This window comes from Arachis hypogaea, chromosome 6 (assembly GCF_003086295.3).
Source record: "Arachis hypogaea cultivar Tifrunner chromosome 6, arahy.Tifrunner.gnm2.J5K5, whole genome shotgun sequence".
Lineage (NCBI taxonomy): Eukaryota > Viridiplantae > Streptophyta > Magnoliopsida > Fabales > Fabaceae > Arachis > Arachis hypogaea.
Genome location: NC_092041.1, coordinates 77,969,404 through 77,980,740, shown reverse-complemented (window position 1 = coordinate 77,980,740; position 11,337 = coordinate 77,969,404). Strand labels below are relative to the sequence as shown.

The window sequence follows — 11,337 nt, the reverse complement described above, 5'->3', positions numbered from 1 at the left end:
TTGTCACTCCTATTAGTTCGGGTGTTAATGATGTTTATTGTACTAATAATATTATTGAATTTTTTTAATATTCTTATTAGTCCAAAATATATTAGTTCGTGTTGTAAAATAAATAAATAAGAAAGAGGAAATAGATATAAAATACAAAAGCGTAAATAGATAACTTTAATATTAATATTCACTAATATAATTATCTCAATATAATATAGATGGTTAATATATTTAATAATATATATATAGTAATGTAAAAGTCACCAAAAAAATATATAGTAACGTAAAGAGAGAAGAAGAGAAATATTAGTAATATATAGAGAAAGAGAAGAGTATTATTGTTGCGTCTTGTTTCAAGCGTGGCTTCTCTTATTTATACAAATAACAAGTTTTCATTTTCAATCTTCATTATTTTTGAATTTATCTTTGATATGACCGTTACGTATTGGTTACGAGTTATAACTCGGTAGGACTCCTTATAACCGATGTATTAACTCTGCCGATTTTATAGCGATAAATGATTTTTGGTCGGTTACATCAAAAATAATCAATTTAGGAGAAAATGGTCGATTATCGTCTCCTAGTTATAAAGGGAAGCAATTGGAGTGCTTTTTGCAGGTGCTCCCCCTCTTGTTTCACTTGGTGGTCGGGACATATCGTGATTCATTGACAAGGTCGGCCAACCTCTTCATCAAGACGAATTATAGCTCGGCCACAACTAGGCAGGAATATTTGGCGCCCACCGTGGGGCCGAGAGTGTAGAAAATTTTCTTCACAGGTCCCAAATACCCTAGCATCTGTTAATGGCTGATGTACCTCCTCCGACTCTGTTCGAGCTCCTTCGGATGGTAACCGAGCTTCAACAGGCAAATCAGTGCATGGCTGAGGCAAATCAACGTATGGCGGAGGAAAATCAAAGGATGCAGCAACAAATTCAGCAAATAGCCAACGCTCGCCTTGAACATAATGATAACCATCATGAACAGAACGCCAATGACGAGCATCAATCCCAACCGACGCATGTCTCGGAGACTCCTCAGGATGATGATGGTGGGGTCCTCATAATGACGAAACCTCCCCCAAGGATGAGGAAGATGAGCCCGACAACTCGGCAGGACCTTTCACAGCTGACATCATGAACTTTCAACTGCTTTGACAATTTACATTGCCAATGACTTTAACTCCGTATAATGGGTTAGGGGATCCAAAGCAGCATATCAAAAAATTCCGATCTATCATGATTGTTAACAGTGCATCTGACCCTATTTTATGCCGTTGTTTTCCGTCCTTTTTAGATGGTCCTGCACTTGACTGGTTTTGCTCTTTGCCTGCATATTCAATTTCACGTTTCCAGGAGTTAGCAAAGCAATTTGAAGATCACTTTGCAGCGTCGGCGATATATTTGCATGACTCTGACTATTTGACGACTGTTAAACAAGGCCCTCAAGAAAGTCTGAAGGACTACATTACCCATTTTACGAAGATAGCCATGCAAATTCCCGATCTTCATCCTGAAGTACACCTGCATGCCATCAAAAGCGGCCTTCGACCAGGAAAATTTTAGGAAGCCATCGCAGTAGCCAAGCCGAAGACTTTAGCTGAGTTTCGAGAGAAGGCCAAAGGACAAATTGATATTGAGGAGCTTCGCCAGGCTCGCAAGGCTGAAAAGTCGGCAACTACTAAAGACGACGATAGGTCTCGGGATAGTAAGAAGAGTTTCAGACCCACTCCCCGTTATGAGACGTACACCCAGTTTAATGTGAAAAGAGACGACATTATTAAAGAAATTTTGAATTCCAAGTTGATTAAACCTCCTCGTAAAGCTGGCAGTTATCCCGAGCCGAAGAATGTTGACAAATCCAAGTATTGCACATTCCATCAGAAGTATGGTCACACAACCAACGAATGTGTGATCACAAAAGTCCTTTTGGAGCGCTTAGCAAGACAAGGACATCTTGATAAGTTTATCTCAGGTCATATGCAGAAAAGAACCGTTCCTACTTCAGATCTGTCCCATGCAGGACCATCATCAAAGGACAAGGAAAAGGCCCCTGCTCAACCTAGGGGCATAATCAATTGCATCTCGGGCGGTTATGCTGGGGGTGGATAAACAAGCTCGGCAAGAAAGCGGACGTACAGGGCCATGTTGGCACTTGGAGATACCACCAACAATCCTCAACCAGTGCAGGAGATTTCGGAGATGACCTTCTGCCCAGCCGATTTTAGTTGCACTGACACCAACTTGGATGACCCTGTTGTCATCTCCATCCAGTTGGGCGACTTAATAGTTCGGAAAGTGTTGCTAGACCCAGGCAGCAGCACTGATGTATTATTTTTTACTACATTTGAAAAGATGAAGCTAAGTACTAACATTTTGCAACCATCTGTAGGAGACTTGGTTGGATTCTCAGGAGAACGCATTCCAGTTATGGGTTCAGTGTGGTTACAAACCACACTTGGTGAGCAGCCTTTATCTAAAACACATGATATCCAGTATCTTGTTGTTGACTATTTTAGTCCCTATAACCTTATCTTGGGAAGACCTTTTTTAAATAGATTTACTGCAATTGTATCCACAGTTCATCTGTGTGTCAAGTTTCCTATGCAGGATAATATTGTGGCCACGGTCCACGGCAACTTATAAGAAGCTCGGTATTGTTATAATACAAGCCTAAAACCTATCAAAAGAAGTAGCGAGCGACACATAAACTCTATCAATGTCGAATAGCCAATACTGGCCGAGCTTGGTCCCAGAGCCGACTTTCAAGATCATCCTTCGCCAAATGAAGAGCTAACAAAGCTTATGCTAACGGACGACCCGATGAAATTTACTTTTATAGGAGCCTCCGTAAAAGATGAGGAAAGGGAGAAGCTCGTGGATTTTTTTTACAAGAAAACACCGATCTATTTGCTTAGACGTCTGGAGACATGCCAGGCATTGATCCATCTGTTATTACTCATAAACTGATGATAAGCCCAGCAGCCCGACCAGTATCTCAGAAAAAGCGAAATCTCAGAACCGAGAAAAGGCTTGCATCCATGGCTGAAGCCAAAAAGCTCATCGATGCAAATTTCATCCGAGAAATCAGGTTTATGACTTGGCTGGCTAACATCGTTATGGTAAAGAAAAATAATGGTAAATGGTGCATGTGCGTTGACTTTACTTATTTAAACAGTCCTACCCTCTACCTTCTATTGATACTTTAGTAGATAACTCTTGTGGTTATGGTACCTTGAGTTTCATGGATGCATACTCTAGTTATAACCAGATTCTTATGCATCCATCAGACCAAGAAAAAATGACTTTTATTACTGAATATGGTAATTATTGCTATAATGTCATGCCTTTTAGCTTAAAGAATGTAGGTGCAACATACCAGAGGCTGATGAACAAGGTCTTCGAACAGCAGATAGGTCGGAATATTGAAGTATATGTCGACGATATGGTTGCCAAGACGAAGGTCGGTCACTCCCACATTGAAGACCTTGCTGAAATTTTTGGCCAGTTTTGAGCTTATAACATGAGACTCAATACGGAGAAATGTGCCTTTGGTGTTTGATGAGCGGATAATTTATACGCTTTTTGGCATTATTTTTAGATAGTTTTTAGTAGGATCCAGCTACTTTTAGGGATGTTTTCATTAGTTTTTATGTAAAATTCACATTTTTGGACTTTACTATGAGTTTGTGTATTTTTCTGTGATTTCAGGTATTTTCTGGCTGAAATTGAGGGACCTGAGCAAAACTCTGATAAGAAGGCTGACAAAGGACTACTGATGTTGTTGGATTCTGACCTCCCTACACTCGAAATAGATTTTCTGGAGCTACAGAACTCCAAATGGCGCGCCCTCAATGGCGTTGGAAAGTAGACATCCAGAGCTTTCCAGCAATATATAATAGTTCATACTTTATTCGAGTTTTGACGACGTAAACTGGTGTTCAACGCCAGTTCCATGCTGCATTCTGGAGTCAAACGCCAGAAACACGTCACGAACCAGAGTTGAACGCCAAAAAACACGTTACAACTTGGCGTTCAACTCCAAGATAAGCATCAGATCAAGCTCAGCCCAAACACACACCAAGTGGGCCCCAGAAGTGGATTTATGCATCAATTACTTACTTCTGTAAACCCTAGTAGCTAGTCTAGTATAAATAGCATAGTTTACTATTGTATTAGACATCTTTGATCAGTTTATGCAATCTTAGACATTGGGGGCTGGCCATTTGGCCATGCCTGAACCTTCATTACTTATGTATTTTCAACGGTGGAGTTTCTGCACACCATAGATTAAGGGTGTGGAGCTCTGCTGTACCTCGAGTTTCAATGCAATTACTACTATTTTCTATTCAATTCCGCTTGTTCTTATTCTAAGATATTCGTTGCACTTCAACACGATGAATGTGATTATCCGTGACACTCATCATCATTCTCACCTCTGAACACGTGACTGACAACCACTTCCGTTCTACCTCAGACCGGGCGCATATCTCTTCGATTCCTTAATCAGAATCTTCGTGGTATAAGCTAGATTGATTGTGGCATTCATGAGAATCCGGAAAGTCTAAACCCTGTTTGTGGTATTCCGAGTAGGATTCAGTGATTGAATGACTGTGACGAGCTTCAAACTCGCGATTGTTGGGCGTGATGACAAACGCAAAAGAATCAAGGGATTCTATTCCGACATGATCAAGAACCGACAGATGATTAGTCGTGCCGTGACAAAGCATTTGGACCTTTTTCACTGAGAGGATGGGATGTAGCCATTGACAACAGTGATGTCCTACATACAGCTTGCCATGGAAAGGAGTAAGAAGGATTGGATGAAAGCAGTAGGAAAGCAGAGATTCAGAAGGAACACAGCACCTCCATGCACTTATCTGAAATTCTCACCATTGAATTACATGAGTAACTTTATCTTTTTTTCTGTTTATTATTTATTATTATTCGAAAACTCATGATCAATTATTATCCGCCTGACTGAGATTTACAAGGTGACCATAGCTTGCTTCATACCAACAATCTCTGTGGGATCGACCCTTACTCACGTAAGGTTTATTACTTGGATGACCCAGTATACTTGCTGGTTAGTTGTGCGGAGTTGTGACTAAGTGTGATTCATGTTTGAGAGCACCAAGTCTTTGGAGCCATTGTTGATGATCACAATTTCGTCCACCAGTGTTCGGGGAGAAAAATTCCTCGGCTTCATCTTTACTAGTCGAGGAATTGAGGCAAATCCTGAATAATGTCAGGCAATCCTTGATATGAATAGTCCCACAAACATCAAAGAGGTCCAGTGATTAACAGGGCGGTTGCAGCATTATCTAGATTCCTGCCATGCTTGGCATCCAAGTCCCTCAGCTTTTTTCAGTGCTTGCAGAAAAATAAGACATTTCAATGGGATGAAAACTGTGAAATGGCATTTAAAAGTTTAAAGAAATTTCTTTGTAGACCACCTGTTTTACAGAAACCTAAAGTCGGCGAACCATTATATTTATATTTGTCGATTACTGATATGGCGGTTAGCTCTGTTCTTGTTACAGAAAATGAGAAAACGCAACAGCCAGTTTATTTTGTAAGCAAATCCTTGTAGAATGTCGAGCTTCGTTATCTGAGGTTAGAAAAGCTTGCGTACGCACTTGTTTTTTCTGCAAGACGGCTCCGTCCCTATTTTTAGAGCCATACAATCAATGTCAGAACTTCTCAACCGTTACGCCAAACCCGAGCTTGCAGGAAGATTGATCAAGTGGTCCATTGAACTCTCAGAATTTGATATTCACTACCAACCTAGAGGATCTGTCAAATCACAATATTTAGCCGACTTTGTCGTTGAGTTCACTGGACCAAGTTCGGATACAGAGAGTACGAGCTGGGTGTTGTTTGTTGATGGAGCTTCAAACCCTCATGGATCTGGAGCAGGAGTACTTTTGGAAAGTGTTGAAGGGGTTGTTATTGAACATTCTCTCCGATTATCATTCAAGGCTAGCAATAATCAAGCTGAGTATGAAGCCCTACTCGTTGGGCTCAGGTTAGCAATTGAATTACATATTCTTAATTTACAGGTTTATTGTGATTCTCTGTTAGTTGTTCGACATGTAAATCAGAGTTTTCAAACCAAAGACCCAATTTTATCAAAGTATTTAGTTATTGTTAAAGACCTTATGCATCATTTTTCAAAAATTGAAATTAACCATATAGCGAGAGATCAAAATCACAGGGCAGATATACTATCAAGGCTAGCTACCACTCAGTCACATACTGCCTCACTTCTACAGTCCACCCTTCATGAGCCGAGCATAAATATAATCGACATTTTTCATATAGACAATGAAGGTAGTTGGCAAGAGCCATACATTCAATACCTTAAAAGTGGAGAACTTTCACTAAGAGTCCAAGACCTAAAAAAGTTCAAGCGACAGGCATCTTTCTTTACATTGCTGAATAACAAATTGTATAGGCGAGGTTACTCTCAACCATTATTGAAATGTTTAGAAAGGTCAGAGGCCGACTTAGCCTTAGCTGAGGTTCATGAAGGCATTTGTGGGATGCATTCAGGAGCAAGAAGTCTGGCACAAAAGATCCTTCGTGCTGGTTTTTACTGGCCGACCATATGGGAAGACAATCAACGAAAGGTCCGAACCTGCGACCACTGCCAAAAACATGCCCCGATTATTAACATCCCAGCCGAGAATTTGCATCAGTCAAAGGTAAGCTGGACATTTAATCAATGGGGAATGGATATCCTCGGACCTTTTCCCACAGCCCCAAGCCAGGTAAAATATTTAGTTATGGCAATTGATTATTTTTCTAAATGGATTGAAGCTCAACCCCTAGCTAGGATTACATCAGCACAAATGATATCACTTGTTTGGCAAAAGATAATTTGCAGATTTGGTATACCTCATCACATCATAACTGACAATGGTCGTGTAACGACCCAATTTTTAGTATGTCTAGATCATACCGAAAACTGAGCGTTACCAACTTGTCTTCCTAATTATTATCTATTATTTATTATATGAGCCTGATTCGTTATTAAAAATGTAGTTATTTCGTGAGGTACTTTTTTTTTGAAAATGTTTGCATTAACAAACAGAATCATTCATAATCAATACACAAGTAATAACAGATAAAATAGTTATAAACAACCATACATAAATACATCTCAAGCAGTTGATAACATTCCGTGAACCAACCTTTATTAGAGTAAAGATCTTTAGTTAGAACACCCCTAGATATAGCTAAATAATATCTATATACATATATATACATACAACATCCCAGGCCCTGACCTATTCAAGAAGTCCTTAAGCTGGCACCCAGGCTAGCCTAGACTCTATACTCACCTAGTCCCTCTAAACTACTAAAGTGACGGAAAATACGTTCTAAGCCTTCAAAACTCAAGTCAGGTGGAATGTCGTCAAAAGGTAGAACATAATTTACTACTCCTCTACACGATCAGACATTGCTATAGGACGTCTCTCTGGTACCTCATCAAGTAGCCACACAGCAGGAGTCTCGTACATAGAATTTAGGTTAAAGTTCACGTACAAACAGGGTGTAGATAGTGGCTGATCTCGCAGTATATACATATAAACAGAGAACGAGATTCACCCTAGACTCAGAAAACTACCTAAAGCGGAATCCTCTTCTTGTAAACGGTCGTCAGCGAACTACGGAAGGGTACTCATGCTTCCATCTGAAGGGGGAAGGGGGAGAGAAGGGGTAAGAACTGGGGAGTTCTTAGTAGGGTTGGGGTTATTAGTTAAGTTCATTAATTCTGTGTTGTTTGGCAGACGAATAACAGAATATAGAGAAGTAGTAAACAGAAGACAGATAAATAGAGAAAATAGAGAAAATAGAAAGCAGAACACAGACAAAAGAATACAAGAAAATAAAACACAGAAATAGCATACAAGCAGACAAACATAAAGAAATGGAACACACACAGAAAGAAATGCAACAGAGAGTGATGCGCAGACAAGAATGATGCATGTCTAGCCCTAGTACAGGCCATGAGCTCATGTGTCGGTTGGCTGCCCGCAATTCCGACATTTATCCGGTCACGAGTAATCCCGATTTTCCGAATACGATTTTCTGTTCCTAAATAAATGCGCATATAATATAGCCGCTCATTTGAGACACCCTTTGCTTACTGCAGGAAAATATATATATACTCTGCTATGCTCTGGGAAAGCAGAAAATGGCTGTAGGTAACTTAGTTTCCCTACAGAAACTCTGGGTTGCTTCAAGCAACTAATATATAGATAAATATTGCTCTGGGTTGCATTAAGCAACTAATATATATATACATACATATATATATATATATAGCTCTGGGTTGCATCAAGCAACTAATATATATATAAATATTTCTTTATTATAATACTCTTCTCTTTATATCTCTTTACTCTGTTCTAGTTTCTCTTTTCTCTGTATCTCTTTACTCTGCTCTGGTTACTCTATTTTCTGTATCTATTTACTCTGCTCTGGTTACTCTGTTCTCTTTACTCTGCTCTGGTTACTATGTTCTCTATATCTCTTTATTTTTCTCTGATTACTCTTCCTCTGTATCTATATTTACTCTTTTTCTCTCTATCTCTTTACTTTTCTCTAGTTATTCTGTTCTCTGGGTTTTTCTATTCTGCTCTGATTTCTCTGCTTAACGTATGTATTTAAAGCTTATGTTTCGATATGAATAGTTACCCTGTCCCAAGTATAGGTTCATTAAGTCTATACTGAAACAGTTTAACTTTTCATATAATACCTAACCCTATTCGCAACTCAAGGACTAACTATGTTGCCCTAGTTCATTCACTAATTTCTGTCTGTTTTTCTGTCCTTAAAACTTTACAGACTTTTCTTTAGTTTTTTATCTTTTCTTTAACTTTTTATCTTTCATTTATCTTTGCCTCACTAATATGTTCTTTCCACTCCCTAAGTGTTTTATGAAGGTAATTATGAGATTCTGCGCTTAAAATTGTCTTTCTAAAGCTTTTACAGAAAAACTGCCTTTTCCGTATTATTTTATTATTTTTATTAAAATATTATTTTTAATTAAATATTATTATTTAATATTTTATTATTATTTATTATTTTATTATTAATTTTTGAAAATTACGTTACCTTTTACTTTTAACCTTTAAAATTTACTTTTTACCACCCGTAACTTTTAATATTTCTACTTTAACCACCCTAATTTTCAGAAATTACCAAATAACCCCTCAAACACCAAAATAATTACTTCCTTGCCCTTTCTAAGATCTAAAACCTGTTCTTCATTGTTCTTCATTACACTCAAAGTGTTCTTCATGTTCTTCGTATATTCTTCAGATTCTTTCTCTATTTTTACCCTTTTTCAGTCTTTTCAGCAACCGATTTTTACCAAAATTCAAAATAAATTCTCAGCCACTAAAAGTCCATATTTTCTACATGATGTTAACACAAATTGAACCTCAATTTAAGCTCTAGGGTTCGTTTTTCCAGCTGCCTCAAGAACATGAACTTTAAAGCTTAAATTTCATCAAATTTCATCAAATTTTCACCAAAATTTCAACAAGAATTACTCATACAAACAATCAATTTCAAGCACAGCCAAACCATATCATAATCACACAACTCAAACACAATCAATCAAGATTAAATTCGTCAAACCCTACCTTGATTTGCTGCTCCAAATCCGATTACTCTTTGAAGTGTTCTTAAAGCACTTTTTCCTCCTAAATCACATCAAAAACAACTTTAAAACTCTAAACCATCAACTAAACGAACTTCAGCAGCATCTTAGGAAGGTTATCCTCACCTTAAATGTGCAGGAAATTAAAGATCTTTGGCCCACAAGTCAAGCTAAGCAAGAGATCTAAGGAAGAACATCAAGAAAACACTTGTTTAAACATGTTTCCTTGAAAACCAAATTGAAAGAGGAAAGGAACAGCCATCTCACCTTATTTCCAGCGGTGATAAGTTACATGGTTATGTAGAGAAATAAGAGAGGATCATTTTGGTGAAATCGGAATTTTGATTTGAGTTTTAGTTCAGAAGAAATTAAGCTTTGAAGATTAAGTGTTCATGAAAGTTTCTCTCTTTTCTCTCTTGTTATTTTTGGCCAAAAGGGAGTAAATGACCAGCCTTGGAGTGTCTTGGGGGTGTAGGGTGAGTTGTAATTGGTTGGCTTGGAGGTAGATTAAAATAATATTAAAATATCTCAGGTGTATAACTACTAAAACTATGTGTATCGGAACACTTGTAAAAATATCTCTAAAAATTATTTTCTGAGCTACTAGCATAAATGACACTAGTAACATATTTATTATGAGAATAAAATATGTATAATGAGGCCTTAGCATTGCTAAAGTCATCAGAGAGTGCTGGTGCTAAGCTGCACCAGTAAACTGTGAACCCGGTTAAACCGATTTTCTGTTTTTAACTAAAACTGACCAGGTAACCTTATAATATTATTCAAGAAGCTTCTAATACTAATATAATGGTAATATTACCCTATTATCCCTCTTCTCTCATGAATCGAGTCCGGTTCATCAAACTGAGACTATTTACGAAAAATCGGATCAAAACTCCTAACCGATACGGTTCAAAAACTAGGTTCTTCGTGACTACGTTATCGAGCTTGCCTCATAAAAGGTTCTAACTTAAAGATGGCATAATGACAATGAGGATTGATATACTTGATGATATATCAGAGCTTCTCCCCTTACTGATCCTCCGAAGTTCTCCGTACTTTCAGAAAAGATCTTGCGTATTCGAAAACCAGGGTTGTTACATGTCGCCAGTTTACCGACCATAATTTTAAGATTTTTTTACAGAATTTAAAGATTAAGCAGCATTTCTCCTCGGTAGAGCACCCTCAATCCAACAGTTTAGCCAAAGCTGCAAATAAGGTCCTCCTCCAGGCTTTAAGGAAGAAGCTCGATGACGCTAAAGGACTATGGGCTGAGCTTGTTCTAGAGATTTTATGGGGTTATAATACCTCAATACACTCAACAACTAAAGAAACACCATTTCGTTTGGTATATAGGTCGGAAGCGATGATCCCAATTGAAATATCACAAGGCTCCTTAAGAACACAAGGCGAGGATAATGATCATGCTCGGCGAGCCGAGCTTGATTTAATTGACGAGGTGCGGGCCACAGCGGCTGTTCGTCATAAGACTTTGCAGCAGCGAATAGGTCAGCGCCATAATAAAAGGGTGAGACCGAGATTTTTTCATGTCGGAGACTTGGTATTGAGGAAAATCGAGGTAGCACGAAGACCACCTTTGCATGGCAAACTCGCATCGACATGGGAAGGCCCTTACAGAATTCATCAGGTGCTCAGCAGAGGAGCATATTGA

At 38.4% G+C, this 11,337-nt stretch overlaps 3 protein-coding genes across 3 annotated transcripts; all 3 read left to right on the top strand.

Moving 5' to 3' along the window:
* Window positions 1–1,162: 1,162 nt before the first annotated feature.
* LOC112805638 (uncharacterized) lies at window positions 1,163–2,101 on the top strand. Its single transcript, XM_025847994.1, has 2 exons — window positions 1,163–1,507; window positions 1,556–2,101. The coding sequence occupies exons 1-2, from the start codon at window positions 1,163–1,165 to the stop codon at window positions 2,099–2,101; spliced, it is 891 nt and encodes a 296-aa protein (XP_025703779.1).
* Window positions 2,102–2,134: 33 nt separating this feature from the next.
* On the top strand, window positions 2,135–2,635 carry LOC112805637 (uncharacterized). Its single transcript, XM_025847993.1, has one exon. The coding sequence runs from the start codon at window positions 2,135–2,137 to the stop codon at window positions 2,633–2,635; it is 501 nt and encodes a 166-aa protein (XP_025703778.1).
* A 3,044-nt stretch (window positions 2,636–5,679) lies between these two features.
* On the top strand, window positions 5,680–11,337 carry LOC140173686 (uncharacterized). Its single transcript, XM_072198200.1, has 3 exons — window positions 5,680–6,017; window positions 6,447–6,696; window positions 10,810–11,337. The coding sequence occupies exons 1-3, from the start codon at window positions 5,680–5,682 to the stop codon at window positions 11,335–11,337; spliced, it is 1,116 nt and encodes a 371-aa protein (XP_072054301.1).

What these genes read in the sequence shown, in the direction of transcription:
- LOC112805638 (XM_025847994.1), top strand. Translation starts at nt 1,163, where the DNA reads ATGACTTTAACTCCGTATAATGGGTTAGGGGATCCAAAGCAGCATATC. An exon ending in TTCCCGATCTTCATCCTGAA is followed by an intron (nt 1,508 to 1,555) that starts GTACACCTGCAT and finishes GGAAAATTTTAG; the next exon opens with GAAGCCATCGCAGTAGCCAA.
- LOC112805637 (XM_025847993.1), top strand. Translation starts at nt 2,135, where the DNA reads ATGTTGGCACTTGGAGATACCACCAACAATCCTCAACCAGTGCAGGAG.
- LOC140173686 (XM_072198200.1), top strand. Translation starts at nt 5,680, where the DNA reads ATGTCAGAACTTCTCAACCGTTACGCCAAACCCGAGCTTGCAGGAAGA. An exon ending in GCCCTACTCGTTGGGCTCAG is followed by an intron (nt 6,018 to 6,446) that starts GTTAGCAATTGA and finishes CAAATTGTATAG; the next exon opens with GCGAGGTTACTCTCAACCAT. An exon ending in AGAATTTGCATCAGTCAAAG is followed by an intron (nt 6,697 to 10,809) that starts GTAAGCTGGACA and finishes ATTTTTTTACAG; the next exon opens with AATTTAAAGATTAAGCAGCA.